The sequence below is a fragment of the Punica granatum genome, chromosome 3 (genome assembly GCF_007655135.1).
Source record: "Punica granatum isolate Tunisia-2019 chromosome 3, ASM765513v2, whole genome shotgun sequence".
NCBI lineage: Eukaryota > Viridiplantae > Streptophyta > Magnoliopsida > Myrtales > Lythraceae > Punica > Punica granatum.
In genome coordinates, this window is record NC_045129.1 from 13745142 (window position 1) to 13768023 (window position 22882).

At 38.0% G+C, this 22882-nt stretch overlaps 4 protein-coding genes across 8 annotated transcripts; 3 read left to right on the plus strand and 1 right to left on the minus strand.

Moving 5' to 3' along the window:
- Window positions 1-647: 647 nt before the first annotated feature.
- Window positions 648-3112, plus strand: LOC116201068 (phosphopantothenoylcysteine decarboxylase subunit VHS3-like). Its single transcript, XM_031532153.1, has 3 exons — window positions 648-880; window positions 2274-2332; window positions 2515-3112. The coding sequence occupies exons 1-3, from the start codon at window positions 773-775 to the stop codon at window positions 2852-2854; spliced, it is 507 nt and encodes a 168-aa protein (XP_031388013.1). The 5' UTR covers window positions 648-772; the 3' UTR covers window positions 2855-3112.
- Window positions 3113-3408: 296 nt separating this feature from the next.
- On the minus strand, window positions 3409-5765 carry LOC116201067 (calcineurin subunit B-like). Of its 5 annotated transcripts, none has more exons than XM_031532149.1 (7): window positions 5547-5765; window positions 5083-5177; window positions 4866-4990; window positions 4671-4767; window positions 4478-4587; window positions 4140-4214; window positions 3409-3804 (listed from the first exon to the last, which is right to left on the minus strand). In XM_031532149.1, the coding sequence occupies exons 2-7, from the start codon at window positions 5150-5152 to the stop codon at window positions 3754-3756; spliced, it is 528 nt and encodes a 175-aa protein (XP_031388009.1). In that variant the 5' UTR covers window positions 5153-5177; window positions 5547-5765; the 3' UTR covers window positions 3409-3753. The 5 variants fall into 5 exon arrangements, 4 of the variants coding, with proteins under 4 accessions (XP_031388009.1, XP_031388011.1, XP_031388010.1 ...); XM_031532151.1 differs by having other exon boundaries at window positions 5633-5761; XM_031532150.1 differs by having other exon boundaries at window positions 5083-5187; window positions 5547-5759.
- Window positions 5766-9970: 4205 nt separating this feature from the next.
- Window positions 9971-12133, plus strand: LOC116201425 (codeine O-demethylase-like). The gene is made up of 4 exons (XM_031532666.1): window positions 9971-10314; window positions 10588-10835; window positions 11312-11639; window positions 11733-12133. The coding sequence occupies exons 1-4, from the start codon at window positions 10024-10026 to the stop codon at window positions 11967-11969; spliced, it is 1104 nt and encodes a 367-aa protein (XP_031388526.1). The 5' UTR covers window positions 9971-10023; the 3' UTR covers window positions 11970-12133.
- Window positions 12134-15065: 2932 nt separating this feature from the next.
- On the plus strand, window positions 15066-18974 carry LOC116200959 (glycerol kinase). The gene is made up of 4 exons (XM_031531983.1): window positions 15066-15360; window positions 16607-16828; window positions 17259-18225; window positions 18611-18974. Exons 1-4 carry the CDS (start codon window positions 15230-15232, stop codon window positions 18851-18853), a joined length of 1563 nt encoding a protein of 520 aa, XP_031387843.1. The 5' UTR covers window positions 15066-15229; the 3' UTR covers window positions 18854-18974.
- Window positions 18975-22882: the final 3908 nt, after the last annotated feature.

A 22882-nucleotide genomic window follows, 5' to 3' on the forward strand; every position in this document is an offset into this window, starting at 1 on the left:
GATGAAATGGTCGAACTCAAGTCCAGCAACGCTCGGCATGATAGTCCTCGAGCAATTGCCAGTCCGCTGAGAGGTGAAAATCGCTCTCAGTTCACGAGCCTAATCTGGCTTTCGTAAAATCACAAACATGTAAATATCATATCTAACCAGTACCCACAGAATCTTATGCTGCGTTTGGATTGAGAGTTTGGATTAAGAATTTGATTTTAAAATCATAATTTTAATTTTAACTTTGCCCACTACACAATAAAAATACACATTTTTCAAATTAAATTTATAATACAATTTCATTTGTTTTTTTTCACAATCAAAATCAAAATTAAAATCAAAATCAAAATCAAAGTTACTTTTAACTCTAAAATCAAACGCATTTTTATTTTCCCGAATGCACTGTATATCCACAACTATTGTTTTCGGTAATCATACGATTATTCTGTTCTGTATCGTATCCGAAATCCCCACCATCCAATTCTCGAAATGGAATCATATCGAACCGTACAAATATGATGTCAAAGCTAAGGTGTGCCTCCGACATTAATGCTCGACGGCGGAAATCGGCTCATGAGGCCCAAAAAGATAAAGGGAGCCCCTGCTTACGTGGCAAGGTCAGCTGCTCTCAAGCTTTCCTAATAAACGGGACAGAGACAATAAAAACAAAAAAACCCTACAATCTCTGACCCTTACCTCCCTCTCTCTCTCTCTCTCTCTGTCTCTCTGCCTGCAAGCTTTTCGCTTTCGGTCTTAGTCGAGTTGACTGATTTGGAGGGCAACGATGGAGACCGTGTCCCGCACCGACGCCGTGCTGCTTTCAGTGGCGGAGTCCATAGCGGTTGAAGCCGCACTCCTTGCTCAAAGATGCACGTGTTTGCTTCTCTTTCCGGTACCCTTTTCCCATTCTTTTGATTTCTGGTAATTACTCTGCGAGTGTTCTGCGTCTCTCTCTGGCTGTCTATGCTATCAACTGCCATTAAAGGTGAAGTCTTTATCGTTGTTGTGTAGCTAATTGTAGTCCTGATAGTTGGGGGCATACTTGTTTCTATTATTGCCGAAACGGCTATAATGCTCAAAATTTTGGTTTTTTTTTTTTTTTAAATCGTGTGTGCGCTGCCGTTGCTCCTTAGAGTTTATGAAGCTTTTTGAGTTTTAGAACATGTGACCGGCAAAAGTGCGTGGTTATTGCTGGGCTATTCTTCGTGTATATGGAGCTTGGGAAAGTATTGCTTGGTTATCTGATGATTCTTGAGCTATTTGTTCTGCTTTTTCTGGAAGCTCTTGCATTGTAGACTTATGCCTGCAAGTAGCCCATCTTCATATAGTGGATGCCCCTCGAGTTACAGAGTCGCTACGTCTGTCTGTATTAAACTCGTCTTGTCTTTTTGGCCTTGGTTGGGCGGGGCCTTTGTTAGACACCAAATCCTCTTTCTTCTTTAAGTTGAAAGGAATTTTCTGCAGTGAGCCTAAACATAGACTTGCTTTTGTGTTCCTTTTTGTTCGTTCAGTTTACGGCTGTATTTGGTAACACCTAACTGTTTGACAGCTCAAAAGTCAACTACAAGTTTGTTTATATTTAGGCTCACTGCAGATAAAAAAAAAAAGAATTGTCTGAAGATCGGGAGAGTAAATAAATCAATGTAATGGTCGACTTTTTTACTTGGTGCATAATTAATCTAACTCCCACCCTCTCATTTTGTCCCCTTCTTTCATTCATTCCTTTTTCTAGCAAAGTAATAATTAGCTCATAATTATTTATCGGGCTGCTGGCTGTACGTAATGCATTGATGGCGTATTATTGCGAGAACTGTCTGGTTTTCTGTTTCTGCAGTTGCCTTGTTTGTAATATGCATGTGAATGACTGGGATTGCTCTTATTAATGATTCGATGGCTTCACTTTCCATTTCAAGATCAAAGTTGATCTCTGCCTTTGCAAGAACAAAACTACTCAAAGGAGGACTTCCAATTTCTTTCTTGGTTCTTTCTGGCTTCTACTCTGTTCTGTTATGAATATGTTTTCCTTCAATGCGCCTTCTCTTGCAAATTCCACTTTAGAACGTAACTGTCACTTAGAATGTGCTTCCTAATAGCCTATGTCGTTACCTAACAGTCTCTGTTTCCTTCTACCTCACTTCCTAGCAGATTGTGTTCTGTCTTGTTAACGGATTGGCAGTATCATGTGCTTTAGCTTTTTCCCTGCATTATTGTTACTGCTAGTGTGGTGAAGGTACTGTATATCGTACTTGTCTCTAAACCTACTCCGCTCTTCTTACTTCCTTCAGATTGGATCGTCGTGTCCTGGTGATTCTGCAATTGTCAATGCAAGAAATGTAGACCAATGGTAGGTCAAATGTTGTCTTTTGCTACTACGGTTGCTCGTCTTTCGATTAACTATTGACTAAATTTGGAATCTTTTTTCCTTATTTTTTTGGGCATCTCTACTAAAGAAAAAGATTAACTCAAGAATCCTGCCTCGGAATAAATCATGTATGATTGATTCGGATCAAACTAAACCCTTGGCAGGTTTGTCTCTGCTGAAATTGGTAGAGTGAAGAACGTTGCAGAAAACGAGGGTACTGCTGAAGCTAAGGATGGTGGTGGTGATGGTGATGGTGATGATGATGACTCGGATGATGATGATGAAGACGAGAACGATGATGATGATGAAGACGAGGATTATGATTCCTTTGATGAGGATGACGATGAGGTCGAGGCTGGTGGCGGGGCAAGTGATGATGATGATGACGACGACGAAGATGATGACGACGATGAAGATGATGACGACGACGACGAGGAGGAAGACGAAGATTCGGATGATGAGGACGAATTACAAGACCAGCCACCATCCAAAAAGAAAAAGTGAAATAAAGACTGGGACTTTCATGGATCATGGTCCCCCCAAGACTAGAATTAATTCTTTTAGTCAGGAATGATATTTAGACTTTCAGGTTAAGCGCAAGAGCATCACAGTTGATTGTTTCTTCACCTTTCTTAGATAATTTTCCCTCAGTACTGGCTCCAGTTGAAGAGGATATTCGTCAGGTTTCAATACACAGTAAAGCAATTGGTCCCTCTTAAGATCTTGGAAGTTAACTATGGTCCTTTGGTGATGTTAAGAGACTGTGAATGCGAGTTTCAGATTCTGTTCAATGCGAAAATCAAGTTAAAAAGGCAAAACGGCCCAATCCTGCGCTCATAAACAGAAAAAATTTAGATATAGCTTAGTTTTACTGCTCATTGGGACTGTAAATTGGACTTAAATCAAATTAAAGAAATAGCTCGTGCCTTGCGGGATAATGAAACAGCAAAGCCTGGTTCAAAATTGAACTGCTGGAACCATCAAAACCTCCTTCCACCAGATATTTTGGCATATAACAAGCATTGAATATAAGTCCATCATCATCAGAACAGGAGCAGTAAATTTTACGTGTTAATTAATTTCGAGAATAAAAGTCAATAGTTCGAATGCTCAATAGGAACATGTCCAATAGACAGAAGTTGCAGCACCAGCAAAACTTTTACCTTTCACAATAAGTGTTGAGTGCTTTCATGCTTGAGGGCAACAGCACAAGAAAGAAAGGGAGGAAACCATTTACATGAGCCTTTAAGTTTTACGTCCATATACGTGGTTTGATTATTACCTACTTTTAATCAATTACAAGGGGAAGATCTGCCAGGAGAAGACCATATAATATTGAGGTGTACTCGACTTGCATGAAGATCTTTCCATATATGCTCAATCTTGAACTCAACGATTGCATCTCAGTCTACTGGCACTTCAACCTCCATTTTCAAGCCACAACTTCCGAAAACCTGACACACATTATACACATACATCGGTCATTAGCACACACCTGGTAAGAAAAAGGAAAAAGGAAAACTTTAGGTGGGGGAGCCTCCCCAATGGTTGAAAATTTCATCCCAGATAATCAGAACCGACAACTACTCTCTGTTTATTCAACGCAATCAATTAAAATGATCCAACTGAGATATTCAATAAATTACTCCACATATATGGGTTTTCCATCAGTTAAAAGCCCGCATAAAACTTTTTTTTTTTTTTCAATTAATGATAAGCTAGTTTATATAGTTTCTTCTTGCTTGTCTTTACAGCAGCGAATTGTCACAAAGATGACAAGGGAAAGTACCTTGAAGAAGTCATCTATCGATAGATAGGATTCCTTAGTGTAACCTGCTTCCTTCAAGACTTGGACCAGGACTTGCTGCAATTGAGTTGAGAGAACAAATGATTCAAGCAATTCATTGCCTTACAAAGTCCTATAGCAAAGGGATGGTCAATCTTTAATGGAGAAAAATGAAAGGAACAAGTCAGTTTAACTATTGTACAGCCTCTGTACGGGCGCGCGCACGCTTGTGTCGGTGTGATTGTGTGTAAGCGCACGCATGCAATGTATAGAATCTGACTTGAGGTTATATGGCTGATCAAATGAACCAGTTTACATATCAGTGTATGCATCAGGAATACCTCTCTTTGGTCATTTGACATGAATGGACCAGACAAATCACGCAGCACTTCCATTATGTCATTGAAAGAGACTTTTCCATTACAGTCTGAATCGTACACCTTGAAGATTACTTCAGAGCAGCGAATAATACATCAGTCAGTGAGGGATAGACACTAAATTCAAAATTGTGATAAGCAGTGAAAACAAACTTACACTCGATTTTCTGTTGAGCACTAGCTTTGGAACTAAAAGCGGACAAGAATGCTACAAAGTCCTTGAAATTCAGGCCATCCACCATCTTAAGCAGCCTCTGCAAGAGTTTTACCACAAAACTTTATTGCCTGAATGTCAAGGCCAAAAAGAGAAGCCCAAAACTTTCCTTCTTAAAGACGAAGCTGAAGGAAATACCTGAGAGAGTGGATTCATTGCGAACTCCGGCACTGATAAGAATTCATCAGCTGAGATGAAACCCTTTGCGTTCCGATCAAGTTGGCAAAATCTCTCATAGAGTGACACTATTTCTTGCTGGGAAACTGAACCAAAACCCCATGTCATCCATCTCGGAAACAAGTAACAAGACAGAACGAAATTCCTAGTAGAAAAAGATTAAAGAGAAAACACCCACATAGATGGTCGCAGTGCTCTTGAACTTCTTCGATATCGTATTGAGTCAGCATGGAAGATGCACTCCCCATTGATTCTCCTTGGAAATGGTACAGTCTGAACACAACCATCAAGCAGAGCAATTGCAACAAATCCTCATCAAGCAAAGTACATCAGGAGATACAATTACACAAGTCATTGCTGGATCCATATCATCGGATCATTCATTACTCTTCCCAAAAAAACTAACACCCGACATTGAAATTCAAACGCTTGTTGAAGCTTATATGGTAAATCGAGAACATAACACTGAAAACAAATCCGAACCATTAGCCCAATTCAGCAGGACCCGAAAACAACGTCTCTAAGTACTTAACACTCAAAGTTCAGATTTTTTTTTTCCTCAGCAACCAAAGATGAATGTTGTACAAAGGAACAAGAAAAAGAGGAATGGATAACAAAGGGGGGAAATGGAGGGAAAGGGACCTGAGAGCCTGAGGAAGAGAGATGGGTCGGGAGATAAGATAGGATTGAATAGATATATAGACACAGAGAGGGGGGAGAGACACGACCGAGAGAGAGCGCTAGCACTGCGTAGCTTGTCCCTTTACGTTGTCATCATCGAAACAGAAGCAATAGCACGAACGAGAGCGATGTTCTCTGTGTGTCCCGTGGAGTCCGATGGGAAGACTATTCTGTCTTCCGGTTCTGGGGACGAGGAAATGCCGAGAGGCGAGAGGTTCCAATTATGGGCCACATTTCAAGATTAAATAATAGATGGGCCGAGCCCAGCCCATATTGGGCCCATTAGTCTATTATGCCCAGATTGTTGACTCTTTTCGCTAAAACACAGTATCGTTTGGTAACTTTTTTCTTTCCCCTTATTTATGCCGTAACACAATGTAGAGAAGTGGAAGTGTATGATGTGGACGTGTTATCTAAGTTAGATTAGCAAACCTCTAGCTCCATGTTGTTGACTTTTTAATTATGTTTAAATGAAATTTTGCTATATTTTATTTGCACCATATTCAATAAATTATATATATACTCCATATCATTTGTATATGAGTAAAATATATAATTATGAGACTTTTTTAAAAATTAAAAAGGTTTTTCGATAATTTACAAAAATTTCCCCAGATATGAGATAATTTTTTAATGTTCTAAATATCCTACGAATAAAAGACATGAAATTCATTTTATACATCATTTTCCTATTTGTTTTAGTTTTTTTTTACACGATATTTTCTCTACTTATGTACCTATACACATTACAGTTATCTGAATTCTCATAAGAGACTAAGGCAACTACATGTTTGCAATTATTCAGAAAAAAAAATAAAAAAATATTTGTGGAAAAAAAGCATGATTTCACTTCTTGATTTTGTTTTTGGGTAAATTCACTTCGTGATCTTTTAGTCACCATATATACCATTTAATATCTACTATGTATTTATCTTTCTTTATTTTTATTCATTCTTAACATGTCTCTGAATTATCTATTTTCGGTTATATAAAACAAATGAGTGAATATCACCCCATTGGCTCAATATAAAGAAATATAAATCATAATATCTAATAAAGTGGCACGGTAGTTCCATTGAATATCGAGCCTATAACCTCTTGGTTACTAAGCGAAGACATGTACCACTGCGCTTCAGCATCTTCTGATAAATATCACCTAATCTATATACAATTATAAAGGCTGGAGCAAAGCATATGCGTAGGAAAGAATGAGTGTATAATTGCATGACTTTTCAAGTCTCCACGAATAAAAATGTGTCTAATGGGATTACGTCATGCTGCCATCTTACTTATGGAAGTCAAAAGGACCTAAACTAATGAATGCCCATAACTCTTTCACACACACTATTATATATATACACATTTGTATGGGATGGACTTTAGTGACTAAAAGAGCAACTTCATTTTAAACACTACCTACTATCAATAAATTATCCCAAAATTTTTATAAGAACGACAGCAAAGCAAGATAAAATTGAAAAAAAAAACTATCTTAAGGGGAGGAAACAGATTACCGAGAAAAAAAAAAAGAAGAGAAGGAAGCAATAAGTAAGTTATGGAAGAAAAAAATGGTTGGCTTTGAGTATATACGGACTTATATTTGGGCGACTTAGATTTTTTTAACGTCTTAATATATTATAACATATAAAATAGAAAAAGTTCAATGGTTTTGGAAAGACATGATTTATGCATAATGACAATATAAAAATTTAGAAAAAAAATATAGTTGATATGTAAACCATATTTTTATATATTAATTTTCTAACTTATTACCAATTTAACAAGTTTTAATTATGTCTAGCCTGCACATGGGTGCGAAACTTTCGTCTAGTTTTGTAAAAATAAGACGGCAATGTAAATTTATCTATCTATCTATTATTCTATTAAATCCATTAAATCTACCCCATTCTTTTTTAAAAAATATTTAAATCTTTTCATTTTTTATTAAATTTAATTATACAAATCTCTTATCTTCTCTTTATTTATTTTTTTCTAATAATGATAACAGCTCTTTGGGCACGTATGGGGGAGAGTGGGTGGGTTTTTCCCACCCGTACCCCGATCCTTTTTTCAATATTTAAATAATTTTCAATTTTTATTAAATTTAATTATACAAATCTCTTCTTTCCCTTGTACGTATTACTTGATATTCCGAAATTTACTAAGTCCGATTATTCTAGATTCGAGCGAGGTCGACCCACTAAGAGATAAACCTCTCATGATCGTGAATTTTCTCTAATCTCAAAACTTACACCCGATAACTTACCTAAGGATAACAAGCATCAACTCACCCAAAACCAATCCACATTGATAGAGAGTTTATTTCCATTCATCATCAATTTTTGGGTTCAATAATATAGGCACCAATTCAAATAGTCTCTTTTTATTTGTGATTTTTTCGGTGGGTTTCATTTAATATTCGAAAGCTCACTAGGTCCAATTAATCTAAATTTGAGTGAGGTGAACCCATAAAGAATAAACCCTTCCCGATTGTGAATTTTCTTCAATCACAGGATTCATACCTGAGGCTGTACATGCCATGCGAGGTAATATAAAAAATTATTAAAGAAGATTATATCATAATAATAATTGTTGACATAAAAAATAACGATTGATTTAACGTCATAAATAAAATTACAATGATATATAATACGTCGTCACAAGAATAAGTGAGAATTAAGTTATATATTTACAGAAAGAAAAGTGGCTCAATAAGGTAACTTTTTTTTTCCTTTCCAGACAGAAATATGTGTTTTAGGCTAATGTGGGTGTTAAGAGAGGGACTTTCTTATTTCTTTAAAATTAATTATTACTTCAGGTAATACATGTTCGTAATATTTTTCCATGCGCACCCTGCTTATATAATAAGTCATGATATATTATAATGATTATCTTCTTATTAAAAATAGTAGATAAATTCTTTCCGTATATTTCAATATCCTAACAAATATCGATTGAGAAAATGGCCTGATAAAATAAAACATAACTTTATAACTATTAAAAATAAAATTTTAATGAAAAATAAAGAGATAGCATACATATACTTATTGAATTACAAGTAATATCTTTTCTAGTGAGAATTGCAAGTAATTTTTTCCCTTTATCTGTACGAGAAAATTCATAATCTATTATTTTAAGATATTATAATTCTATATAAATAAGCGAACATGAGAAATAATAATTTCTTAATATTACATCTGTTTGACAAATTATTTCAGGGAATTTTTGTACCCGTGCGAAGTGTGTTAGTTAAAAGGTTTGTATGAGGTATTCTGCACTTTTTTTTATAATTTCTTAATATTGCATCTATCTAATAAATTATTTCGGGGGATTTTTGTACCTGCCCCAAGTGTGTTAGTTAAAAGGTTTGTACAAGGTATTCTGCACCTTTTTTTTTTTTTTCTTTCTATGTATGTATTTCATGGAGAAAGGCTCCCACCCCGGTGGCCTCTATGAAGTACGTCACTGGCAGTAATCTGGGTACAGGCGGAGAAAGGAAATGAAAAAGTGATTCATTCCACGGACAGGGTTCGTGGTGAGATGAAATTTCATCTAGACTTATTATTTTCAGTTTGTCCTACATTCCTACGATTTTTCACTTGCTTATTGCCCAAAATTTGATCGAACTTTTTCGTGACGGGGGATAAAATCCGGCTATTTGCACACTCTCACATTCTAATCGACCACGTGGAGTGCCACTAGTTGATTCGAGACTTTCTCGGTGAATTGTTAATATGTGAACTGACAATGCCACTGTGATCACGAGATTACCTATCGAACCAGTTGTTTATATCTCGACATCTCCTCCCTCATAAATTATTGATGCATATATGTACTCATCTCCGGTTCTATTTCTTCCTCCTGCTTTCTTTTCAACTATAATAAAACAAAACATGAAATGAACAGCCATTTCATCTCCAGTGTGATTCAGTTTGGTGGGCCTCTCCTCTTTTGGTGGATATATGTTGTCATTGTACAATGACGACAATGTGCACCGCTTGCGTTTGTCCATTACCTTCTATCTGATCTTGATTGACATTGATTACACTATTAACCATGACTCATGTCTACATGGATACAATTCAAAGCTTCATCCAATGGAACGACAAACTTCGGTAGATATTAATCGAACTGTATCGTCCGTCCATCCGGCCTTCCTCCTGTCTATACTTTCATGGAAATTATCATCCGATTGCCAGCCACATGTTGTCTGTAATTCCTAATCGCGATATAATATGTTGTTACAGTGAAGATCAGAAAGCTTCATAACTCAATAAATGGTGACAAATTGTAACTGGCAGTCATGCGTGTTCATGTAATGCAGTTAAAAACTACTAAGTAAAAAAAATTTACGGTACTTTATAGAGGATGATTTAAATATAATTAAGAGCAATGGGGATCCTGCTTGCAAACACAGTCTTGCCATACTTTTGAAGCCATGTCGGGACCTTCTGTTTGCCTTCCTTCAGCGGAGGAGTTGCTGTCGAAGCGGGTTCAGGAACTGGGTCTCGACCCGAAATCTGGAGAACATCACCTCTATATCTGCAGGAAAGCTGAAGCAGCCGATCAAGATCCCGAGGAAAATGTGTCCCCCGGTCCGACAATTCCAGTTATCGACCTTGGCATTATAATCTCACCAGAGAACTCCACCACACCGTGCAATGGACACGAAAGAGAAGAGGAGCTGCAGAAACTCCGATCGGCACTCTCCTCATGGGGCTGCTTTCAGGTCTGAATAATTCTCCAGTGTTTTAATTTCCATTTCCATACATAAAAGAAAAGAAACCACGTTCAGTTCTTTCTTCTCGCAAAGTAGAAGGTAATTAGTTGGAAGAGTTTCTTAGTATCAAATCAGGCCTACTTTCAAGTTCGATCAACTGTGATAAATGATGTTTCTGAGCCAAATCTACGGTATGGCCTTTCTAAGAAACTTCAGCTTACTATCTTCCAGTTTTCCAAGCAAGTAAATACATCCTGGTGGTGAATGTTATTCGTGTTCCAGGCGATAGGACATGGGATTTCGGGATCCTTCCTGGACAAATTAAGGCAAGTGGCTCGGGAATTCTTTGGGCAGCCGATGGAAGAGAAGAAGAAAGTTGCCAAAGGAGTGGAAGAGTTTGAAGGGTATGGCGGTGATCCCGTCCCGGCCCAAGGACAGCCCCTTGACTGGTCCGATCGCCTCTTTCTTGACGTGTACCCTGCTCATCGGAGGAAGCCCCAATACTGGCCTGAGACTCCGGCTTCTTTCAGGTTCTCCCAATAGTCATTCTCATATCTGTTATAATTAAACCTTCCCTCTTGATGTTCAGTAAAATCTGCAAGGTGAAGCAAATTAGTAGCGATACGTGCACGGGAAAAGTGACTAGTCCGAAAGTGTGTGCAAAATCTGCTAGGATGAAAATCATGTCATTGTATTTGGTTAGATTCTACTGCATCAGCACTTAAGCCCCAGCAACTGCAACAGCTCGGTCACCTCAATCCCAATCAAGGTTGTTATACACATTACCCCGAGTGTGTCGAGTACCCGGTTGTCCCCTGCTAAACTTTTTTACCTATGGTCGTGGCTTAAAACATCAGATCCATCAGACAGTGGTCACCGGTCGGTTCGATGTCTGCTCATATGGTTCTTTACTAGGCATCGTTGGCCAGATGTTCAACATGCCTTACAAAATCTGAAAGCAACTAATTGAATTGAGCGACCTTTACATTATCATTGTTGCATGCAGCAAAGTGTTAGAAGAGTACACGGAGAAGATCAAGAAGGTGACGGAGTGGGCCTCGAGAGCCATGGCACTGTCCCTGAGCTTGGAAGAGGGATGCTTCATGGACCAATTCGGTGAGGAAGCGCCACTGCAAGTGAGGTTCAACTACTACTCTCCATGCAGTCGACCCAATCTCGTCCTCGGGCTGAAACCGCACGCCGATGGGTCGGGTTACACCATCATATTGCAAGATGATGGTGTGGAGGGCCTTCAGGTCCTCAAAGAAGGCAGATGGGTGACAGTCCCCTCCCTGCCCCATGCTCTCCTTGTCGTCATGGGAGATCAAATGGAGGTAACTAATTAAACGAGTCTCGTAATGCCGATGCTTTGAGGTGCTCGTGCATCATTCCAATAAATGACCTAACCGGATATGAACTGTGAACAGATAATGACCAATGGAGAGTTCAAGAGCCCGGTGCACAGAGTGCTGTCGAACTCGGAGAGAGAGAGGATTTCCATAGCCGTGTTCTATACGCCGGAGGCAGGCAAAGAGATTGGACCACAGGAAGGCCTGATCAATGAGGACCGGCCTAAAGCCTACAAGAATGTGAAGGACTATGCTGATATTCACTGGGGGTACTACCAGCAAGGCACGAGGGCCATCCACGTCGCTAAAGTCTAGGACTGTCATCTCATCTTCTATCTCGCGTTTTAGGAATTCGAACTCTGTGTCAAATCTGTAATTTAGTAACCGTGCCCGACACGACCATATATTCCGGTAATTAATTTCATCACCCAATTACCACACTTTCAGAAAGTCAATAATACGATATCCCTTATAAATCATAACAAGGTAATTTATCTAATCCATCCTGTGATCATCAATTGCAACATTACCAAGGGCATGTTTGATAGTAAGGATTGGGTATATTCCCATTCCGAGTCAATTTCATATGGAATACCCTTGCATTAGTTTGGATGCAGGTAGTATCCGGAATATATATCGGTAATCCGGATCCCCCCTCAATTCTGGAATTATCGGGATTAATCATTCCTTATAGTTCAGTGGTCCATGGCGATTCCTTGCTCACAAGTAATATAAGCCAATAAATAAAATGACACCCTACCCTTCGCATTATATCAAACTTTTACAAAAAGTCTTTAGGGCCTGTCACTTTGAGAAAATTTTTTCAAATTTTCGTAAAAATTAGTGGTTTGTTTGGTTTCAAAGTAGGATTTTAAAATCCTACTTTAACTTAATTCTATCAACAACAAAACAAAATAATTTATATAAAGTCAAAGGTTGGGTCCCATTTATACCACTTTTTTTCCACAACAAAATAAAATAACTCATACAAAGTCAAATGGTGGGCCAATTTATATCACTTTTTTTCAAAATCAAAATATGATTTTAAAATCCTATTTTGAAACCAAACGCAGGATAGATAATTGTAAAATATATTTTATCTATCTAAACGAAAGAGCATTTTCTTTTTGGGGAAAACTATTTAATTTTCTAATTTCTCAAATTCAAAGTAATTTGTAAAAATACTTTAATAATTCTCCAATTCTCTTGTCTCTTTAATTGGACTAGGAAAGCTTGCAATAATATGTTTACCTTTTTAATTAAATAAATTCTTCCTTTTAATGGAATGTTTACAGTCGTCATTACATTTTGAATACAAGTTTGATATCATTATACAAACTTGTATTAATACTAATCATTTAAAATCTTACGAATGTTTGCATGTAGCGGTTAAAAAAACACTTGTCGAAATTCTTTTACGGTGAGAGTCTTTTTTTTTTATATCATATCATATGATAAAAATTTTGTTTGAAATATTTTTTTCTAGTATATTATTGATAAATAAGATAAATAATTACACATGGTAACTCAGTAGATATAATATTCAAGTCTCAAACTCAACTTGGAAATACTCAATTTTAAGTTTGTAAAGATAATTTCTCAATTTTCTTTAGAGAAATAAATTTAGAAAAGGAGAAAGAAAGTGGAAAAGATAATTTGAAAAGACTTTCCTCGAAATAAACATGCCCCAAACCTTTCACTTATTCTCACCTGTCGCGGCCTGTGTCCGTGCCTCCGGCGACCTCCGACAGAACCCCTGACGGAGCTTCTCGATCGAATAGAGTCGATGAGAGCTTCTTCCAATGGACCCAACGAAATCTAGACCCGATCGAGTGAAACTTCGTTGTTCATAACTTCTAAGGAAGCCAATCAATCGATCGCCGAGCTGTTGAACTCCTCAAAGGAGGCGTAAATCTTCATCATGGGCTACAAGTGGGCCTACGCATGGAAAGTGTGATATGGGTCCATTACCCTGCCCAATAGGCCCAAATATGCTGCAGAGAATCCATTAATAGCACCCTCAAGTTGGTGATCTGCCTTGGCGGTTGTTGGCCCACTTTCTACATATACATATAAATCCATCCTACTTCTACATATTCCTAAAATATTCATCCAACGTTGACTCTTATTCCTCTTCCTCGAGAAAAGGACATGGATGCTACCATCGGCTAGTCTTGTATTTTATTGGTTATAATTGGCCTCGGAATATGATCTGGCTCGTCGAGCATATCGTGTACATTAAATAAATCGATATCTCTCTAAAAAATAACGCTCCTTACATTAAATAAATCGATATCTTTCTAAAAGATAACGCTCGTGATAACGTTATCGGGTTATTCGATTTAAATAGATTAGTTGGATTTTTTCTATATCCGAGGAAAGGAGGATAAAAAGTTCAACATGGAAAGGATGAGATGCGCGAGGAAGGGGTGAGGTGAAATAATTGGGGGTGGATAAGATCTTAACGACCAAGAAAATAATCCAACAGAGGGCCATTTAATAGGTACCGGCCCCACCAAAGTCCGGAAGAGATGGGTGGAGGTCAAAGCTGGGCATTGACCTTCAACCCTGATTTATCTCTACCGTTGATTCTGTTTTTTTTTTTAAAGAAATGATTTATTCTTCAATTTTTCTATTTTTATTTTATTTTATTTTTTATAAATTGGGAAGTTGCTGTCTAGTTTAAGCTAAGTTTGGAAAAAGAACTAGAAAAGGCCTAACATGTCATTCAATTTGATTGCAATCCCGTGCCATATACTGCCCCAAGATTAAATGTGCTCTCATCCAGTTAAATCCTTCCAAAAAGATTTGCATGCTTGAAATGATTTACGGTAAAACAAGCAATCCATCTCTTTTTAAGAACAATATATATAAATTTTCATTACGAAATATACAGTTACAAGAAAATTATATATTATAAAAATTCAACTGAATATTAAGTCAAGCATTACCAATTATAATGGACCTCGATCCCTATTTACTTGCTTCAAGGACAATTGAAAATTCAGTTAGGAATGAAGATGTCATTGATTTCTTTTAGGCTGAATTTGTGTTTCTGTTAAGCCATTCGGCGTCATTTTTTTTCTATAGTTTCGAGAACATGTGTGACCTTTATTCGAGAAGTTCTGGACCGAGTACCTTACCGCGATTGCAACCGGAACTTATCCTGCCGTGGATAATGCTTACGGAAGAATGTTCTGTTATCGCATAGCAATGGATTGATTTTTTGGAAAGGTAATTATTTCCGAGCTGAGAAAATGGAAATTAACATTGGATAAATAAGAAAGTCCCCAAATAAGTAAAACTGGACAAAAAAGAAACAAAATTGGCATTTCCAAAAATATATATATTTTTTTCCGAAACTAATCAAATCAATTTTGTTGAGTGAGTAGTTATTGCTATTATCTCCGAAGGATTCTCAAGCTCTTTCCATTCCCCGGCTATAAACACTCTCTCTCCTCCTCTGTCTCTCTCTATCTCTCTCTCTCTCTATTTCTCCTCCCCTGTTTCTTACGTCTCTGCTCGCGAAACTCAGACGGAAACAAGCGACGTCCGACGACGACGAGGAAGCAAAGATGCCGGACGAGGTCTTCATCGGCTCCATCGATCAGGGCACCACCAGCACCAGGTTCATCCTCTACGACCGCCATACCCGCCCGATCGGATCTCACCAGGTGGAGTTCACCCAGTTCTACCCCGAGGCCGGGTAATCTCAGCAAAGCACGCCCTTTTCATGTCGGGTTTCATCGTACGTATTCATTTGATTGAAAATTCCGAAATTGGGCAGAGTTGGGATCATCGCTCGACCTCGTTTCCTTGTTTATGCTTTCATTCTTGTATTCGTAATATGTCTCCCACTTTCATTAGCGTATTAATTGCTCTATCTGTATTATAGGAAAAATGATTTTGACTTATTCAAACCATGGGATTGTGGTGTTTCCCAAATTGAAGTGAATGAAATGCGATCGATTGCCGCATCAAAATGTCATTTTTGCTATCTTGTTTTGTAAAGTTTTGGGCTTTACAACTTCTAACTTCCACATTAGATTTCCAGAAATCCTGAACTGTGGGTCCTTCGTGTTTTTTTTTCTTTTACTTATTATTATTGCAGCACTATTTGTTCGCATGTTATCAGAAACTACGGCCTATGCTTTATCCATCATGAGTCTACTTGATAGAAAGTATAGAGAATTTATAAGGGACCGTTTGGATTCAGTGTTAAAGTTATTTTGATTTTTATTTTAATTTTAATTGTGGAAAATGACAAATGAGATGTGATTATAAATTTAACTTGTGAAACGTGTGTTTTTGTTGTGTAGTGTGTTGAGTTAAAGTTAAAAGTTAAAATTTTTAAATTGGAAAATGTGTATTTTTGTTGTGTAGTGTGTTTGAGTTAAAATTAAAGTTAAAGTTAAAATCAAGTAACCCTCAATCCAAACGGGGCATAAGATTTTAACTCAGATTTCGCAATCTGATTTTAAGATTTTAATTCCACTTGCTACACAATAAAAGTCAACAATACAATTATTTCTTTTTCATTTTTATTTAATTTTTTAACCATTCAATTCAAATTTTAATAATAAATTTTATCAACTATTCATTACTTTTTTCACAATTCAATAATATAATTATTATTTTTTTCAACTATTCATTACTTCTTTATACTTTTTCTCATAATTCAACATTACAATCATTTCAAATAATTTAAAATCAAAACTCAATTCAAACTCTAAAATTAAACGCACTATCGTGTCTGAAAGATATGTGCATCTCTTGTCGTATCTTGTTGATCCTGTCTAATTCCGTGTAATCTACCTGGGCAATATTTACTGATGGCTAAGGTGAAGTTTCGATTGTTTGTCGATTTAAGAGACTGCAAATTAGTGTGAAAAATTGTAAATGAGTGGTTTTTGTTTCCTTATGATTTTCTTTTGATCATATCGGGGTGCTAGGTGGGTGGAGCATGATCCAAGGGAGATCCTGGAGAGTGTGAAAGTTTGCATTGCTAAATCTTTGGACAAGGCCACAGCAGATGGTCACAATGTGGACGGTGGGCTGAAGGCAATTGGTATAACCAATCAGAGAGAGACGACTCTTGTTTGGAGCAAAACCACTGGCCTCCCTCTCTACAATGCCATCGTTTGGATGGATGCCCGCACGAGCTCCATCTGCAGGTTCCTCTTACACCATCCTTTCCTTTTTCCTATATTCAATGCATATGGTGACATTGTGATTGGAAATTTTGGCATCATGTAGTATTTTGGTTCTAACTTGCTCCACCCTGCAGCTTTGAAAAGTTTGTGCTTTTTTGAAATCGTATTGCTTCTAACATGACTGTATCTCAAAAGAGTCGGTCTTTTTTGGACTTTTACATGTTAGTGAGTCACACAGAAAATGTACACAGGTGATGTGTTAATATTCTGGTCATTGTTTCTCCCAGAAATGTGAATTCTCTTTCTCGTGCTTGTTCTTAAGATATAAAATTGCTCCTTGCAGACAATCGGGATTGATGTTAGTTTGCCACTTTAAAATTCTTCGCGCGCGCGCGCGCGCGTGTGTATATATATATGTATGTTGATGCAATCCTTTCTTCCTAATCAACAGGAGACTGGAGAAAGAACTACCAGGAGGGAGAACCCATTTTCAGCAGACCTGTGGGCTGCCCATCAGCACATACTTCAGCGCAGTGAAACTCCTGTGGCTGATGGAGAATGTCCCCGAGGTCAAGGCGGCTGTGGAGAAAGGGGATGCCTTGTTTGGGACCGTAGACACGTGGCTGATCTGGAACCTCACAGGGGGCCTTCAAGGCGGACTCCATGTTACTGATGTCTCAAACGCATCTAGGACGATGCTAATGAACCTCAAGACACTCGAGTGGGACAAGTCTACCTTGGATATTCTCAAGATTCCTCAAGGAATCCTTCCTAAGATAGTCAGCAACTCAGAGGTCATCGGTACCGTGGCTAAAGGGTGGCCCATTGCTGGGGTGACTATCTCAGGCTGCCTTGGGGATCAACATGCAGCCATGTTGGGCCAGGCCTGCCAGAAGGGTCAGGCCAAGAGCACTTACGGGACAGGGGCCTTCATCCTGCTCAATACGGGCGAAGAGATTGTCCACTCTGGCCACGGGCTTCTGAGCACCATTGCCTTCAAGCTTGGCTTGAAAGGGCCAGTGAACTATGCTCTTGAGGGCTCAATTGCCATAGCTGGGGCTGCTGTCCAGTGGCTGAGGGATAGCCTTGGCATAATTAGCTCAGCAAGTGAAATAGAAGCCTTAGCACTACAGGTCGAGTCCACCGGCGGGGTCTACTTTGTGCCTGCCTTTAACGGGTTATTTGCTCCGTTTTGGAGAGATGATGCCCGTGGGGTATGTATTGGGATTACGAGGTTCACCAACAAGTCCCACATTGCCCGTGCAGTTCTTGAGAGTATGTGCTTTCAAGTGAGGGATGTGCTTGACTCGATGCACAAGGATGCAGGGGAAAAGGGCGAGACCAAGAATGAGGATGGGGAGTTTCTGCTTAGGGTCGATGGCGGGGCCACTGTTAACAACCTGTTGATGCAAATTCAGGTATCATTTCATCTCCACTTGTTTTCATTTCATTTGTCTCTAGCTGCTGATTTACGAGGATCACATATCATGTTTGCATCTCTGTATAAGAAGTGCACATCTTGTTGATAAGCAAGCAAAAGTTCTGAGTTCTTGGTCTCCTGTTTTGGTTCTTTTGGGTGATTTGCTATTTAACTTGTTTGCAGATTTCATCTCCACTTGTTTTCAACCATTTGTTTTCTTTTATATCATCATTTGTCTCTAGCTGCTGCTATACGAAGATCGCATATCATTTTGCATCTCTGTATAAGAAGTGCACTTCTTTTTGATAAGCAAGCAAAAGATCCGAGTCTTTGGCCTTCTGTTTTGGCTTTTTCGTGTGACTTGCTGTTTAACTTGTTTGCAGGCGGATGTGTTGGGAAGCCCAGTGGTAAGACCCGCAGACATAGAGACCACAGCGCTGGGAGCAGCCTACGCTGCTGGACTAGCTGTAGGCGTATGGACTGAGGATGAAATCTTCTCCCAAGAGAAGATAAAAAAGGCCACAATGTTCCGCCCTGCAATTGATGAGGAGCTGAGGAAGAAGAAATTGCAGTCGTGGGCCAAAGCCATTGAAAGGACATTCGACTTGGCCGACCTCTCCCTTTAAATTCTTTGACGGACAGTTGTTTCCTTTCTATAGATTACGTTACTGCGGGAACACTCAAAATTAGTAATTATTTGGTTGTGAATTGATATCTTTTCTTGAATAAGAATATTTCTTAGTGCCCTTTGGTATTGAGTTAAACAATAATTTGATTCGAGTTCCCGAACCTTGAACTGCTTTCAATGACTCGCGGGTCTACTAAGAAGCAGGTGCTCCGATTTGTCCTTGCCCTGTGACCATCTTCTTTAGTAACAAAGAAAGAAAAGTTGGAGGGACTCGGAGGTCCAATGATGCAATATGGAAGATCACTTCCATTGAGAATTTATTTGGGCCTTTCTAAGGCTGAATTGCAAATTTGTTTGATTAAACAGGCCGACCAAGAGACGCAAGAGATGTAACCCGTAACGTCTTCTTAATAAATTATCAAATTTACTCACTCGACTGATATCTGAAATTTATTGGAACGATTAGTGCATGCGATATGTCGAAAACATCTAGTAATTATATATATCGCATCAAAAAATAAATAAAGAAAATGAAGAAGGTAAAAGAAGTGGAAGCAAATTGACAAGAAACCAAAGAAGTCAAGTTCGTAATCCAACGAATCATGGGAATGGAGTTAATCTTTATCACAATTCCACTCAATTTCATCCTTTTCCCAAATTTAATAATACAATCATTACTATTTTATTTTTTTATCCTATTTAATAATAAATTCTCATACATATATTTTTGTTATCTTTATTACCATTAAATTTTTTATAATAATAAATTTCATCACTTTACTCCAATCTTCCATCAATTCAAAAATGTAATTATTACTTTTTTCTCTTTTTTCCTAATTAATAATAAATTCTCACATATACTTTATTATAATTATCATTACAACCCAATTTAAATATATATATATATACATATATTTATATTTGAAATGGAGTGGAGTTCACTCCATTACTAAACGCAACCTAACATATTGTTCAAAGTGAACTTAACACACATTCTTTGGATTACTGAAAATACCTAATTCCTTTATGGATCCATCTCTTATATAGATTAGTATGTCAAATCACCACGTTGTTATGTGTATTCTCTATTAACATTAATAAAATGACTTGAAAAATGCAGAGAGAATGCCTTAAACCGACCGGAGAAATTCCCCCCTAAGATTACACCGAGAAATTACCACTAAAGAAACGTTGCGTGTCACAAAATCCTAGGAAAAGTGCCGATGTTTGGTACTCCATGAGCCATTTGAAAAAGGGCACAAATATGTATACACCACACGCATATAATGGAAACTCGGGAGCACACCACACCATTGTCTTCGTGTTGCCTTATCTTGAAGTCAGATGCTGCTCCATTTTTGTGCCCTTTATTGGAAATTATAGTTTGCAAATTCATTGGATTTTATTAATGGGTCACTTAGTGTGATTCATGAGTACTTGGACGAATTCGGGTTACGAAGTGAATGTTCATTATTTAATGGATACATTTGAGTGCAAGTCAGGTAATGTATATGGAAGTGACCATTCATGGGTGATGTTTCATCTAAGAGTTATGTCCAATACGAAGGGTTCTGGCTCTTCGATAATGTCCATTCATGAGTGATATTTCATCTAAGAGTTACGTCCAATACGAAGGGTTCTGACTCTTCGATAGTGTCCATTCATGGGTGATGTTCCATCTAAGAGTTACGTCCAATACGGAGGGTTCTGACTCTTCGATAGTGTCCATTGAGTGCATATAATAGAGGCTATAGTGCTCAAATGATTAATGACAAATTCCAGAAATTAGAGTAAGAGTTAGGAAATTCCTCGATTTTGCTAATTGAAGGAATTTATAAGACTTCATTGTATCCCAGGAGGACCTTTGCCTTAACCCTCTAGCAACTAAAGTGTGGGGCAAATAGTTATCTTTGGAAAGCGTCATTCGTGCCTCGAATCCTATCGTGTTAACCCCACATCGCCTCCGGATCGATCGTCTCCACACATATAACCAACAATCAAAGAGAACTATTTGAGATGGTGACGGAGGCTACCACTGCGTTCAAAGTGAAGAACCAAGAGTTCGTGAAACTCGATCGATTTGACGGCACAAACTTCAACCGCTGAAAGGACAAAATGTTGTTCCTCCTTACCGTCTTAAATGTGGCGTATGTTCTGGACCTAAACCTGCAACCCTTGGAGGATCCCGCCCCCGATGCAACCCCCGAGTAAATCGCAAAGGTGGCCGAACTCAAGAAGAAGCGCGAGGAAGACAAATTCACATGTCGTGGATACATTCTCAACACTTTGTCTGATCGACTGTACGACCTCTACATGTCGATGCAGTCCTCGATGGAGATATGGAAAGCTCTTGAGGAGAAATACAATACCGAGCATCAATCACATTTTAATTTTAAAACTTTACAATATATGCAAAAGAATGATTACATCAATCTAAGTGATGATAAACTTGTGGATAAATGTGAAATTTGTGTTCGATCAAAAATTTCCAAAAAACCGTTTCTTAAAAAATGTGAAAGAAATTTACAAGTGTTAGATTTGATTCATTTGGATGTTTGTGAATTAAATGGAATTCTAACAAGAGGTGGAAAACGATATTTTATCACTTTTATTGATGACTTCTCAAAATTTACTTATGTGTATCTCATGAGGAGTAAAGACGAGGCTTTTGGTATGTTTAAACATTTTAATAATGAGGTTGAGAATTTGTTTAACAAGAAAATCAAAGTGTTTCGTAGTGATAGAGGTGGTGAATACTTTTCCAATATATTTGATATATTTTGTGAGGAACAAGGTGTGGTACATGAGTGTTCCGCGCCGTATACTCCGCAACAAAATGGTTTGGCGGAAAGAAAGAACCGTACCTTAGTGGATATGGTTAACTCGATGTTGTTAAATGCTAAACTTCCATATAATTTATGGGGTGAAGCATTATTGACTGCGTGTCATATCCTTAATAGGATACCATCGAGAAAATTCAAAGTATCTTCATATGAGTTATGGAAGGGTCGAAAACCAAACTTAGATTATTACAAAGTGTGGGGGTGTTTGGCTTACTATAGAGTTCCCAACCAACAGAAAACAAAATTAAGACCAAGAGCCATTAATGATGTATTCGTTGGATATGCCCAACATTCTAAAGCTTATCATGTTCTTCACTTAGTGTCAAATACGATAATTGAAACAAGAGATGTAGTATTCATTGAAAGTAAGTTTTCCGACGATTCAGTGGATTCGGAACAAGAATTTGAACCAATGATCTCAAGTGATCAAAACAAGAGACGTCTTTGTGACAATAAGGATACAGAGCTGAAGAAAAGTCAAAGAGTGAGAAAAGAAAAAGACTTTGGTCTTGATTTCATATCCTCGCAATCTCTAGCGTATCTCGTTGAGGGAGATAGAGAATCCGTAACTAGGAAGATCCCCATAATGCTTAATGTGGAAGGTGATCCACAAACCTATGGTGAAGCCATGACTTCTAGGGATGCGGCATTTTGGAAAGAGGCGATCAATGATGAAATGAATTCAATATTGTTCAACAATACTTGGGTCTTAGTTGATCTTCCTTAAGGATCGAAACCTATCGGGTGTAAATGGGTGTTTAAAAGGAAGAATAACCCAACCGGGGGTTCTCCGACTTTTAAGGTTAGATTGGTGGCAAAAGGATTTAGACAAAATAAAGGCCTATATTATTTTGACACCTATGCACCGGTGGCTAGGATGACTTCCATTCGAGTCCTTATGACACTTGCATCTATCCATAAGTTACATGTGCATCAAATGGATGTTAAGACAGCCTTTTTGAATGGTGATCTCAAAGAGGAAGTCTACATGGAGCAACCAGAAGGCTTTGTGCTTCCCGGGAATGAACATAAGGTGTGTAAATTGATCAAGTCATTATATGGCTTGAAACAAGCGTCTAAATAGTGGCATGAGAAATTTGACTCGGTTATTTTGTTATATGGTTTTTCGCATAATTGTGCGGATAAGTGTATTTACACTAAATTCACTGATAGGTACGGTGTAA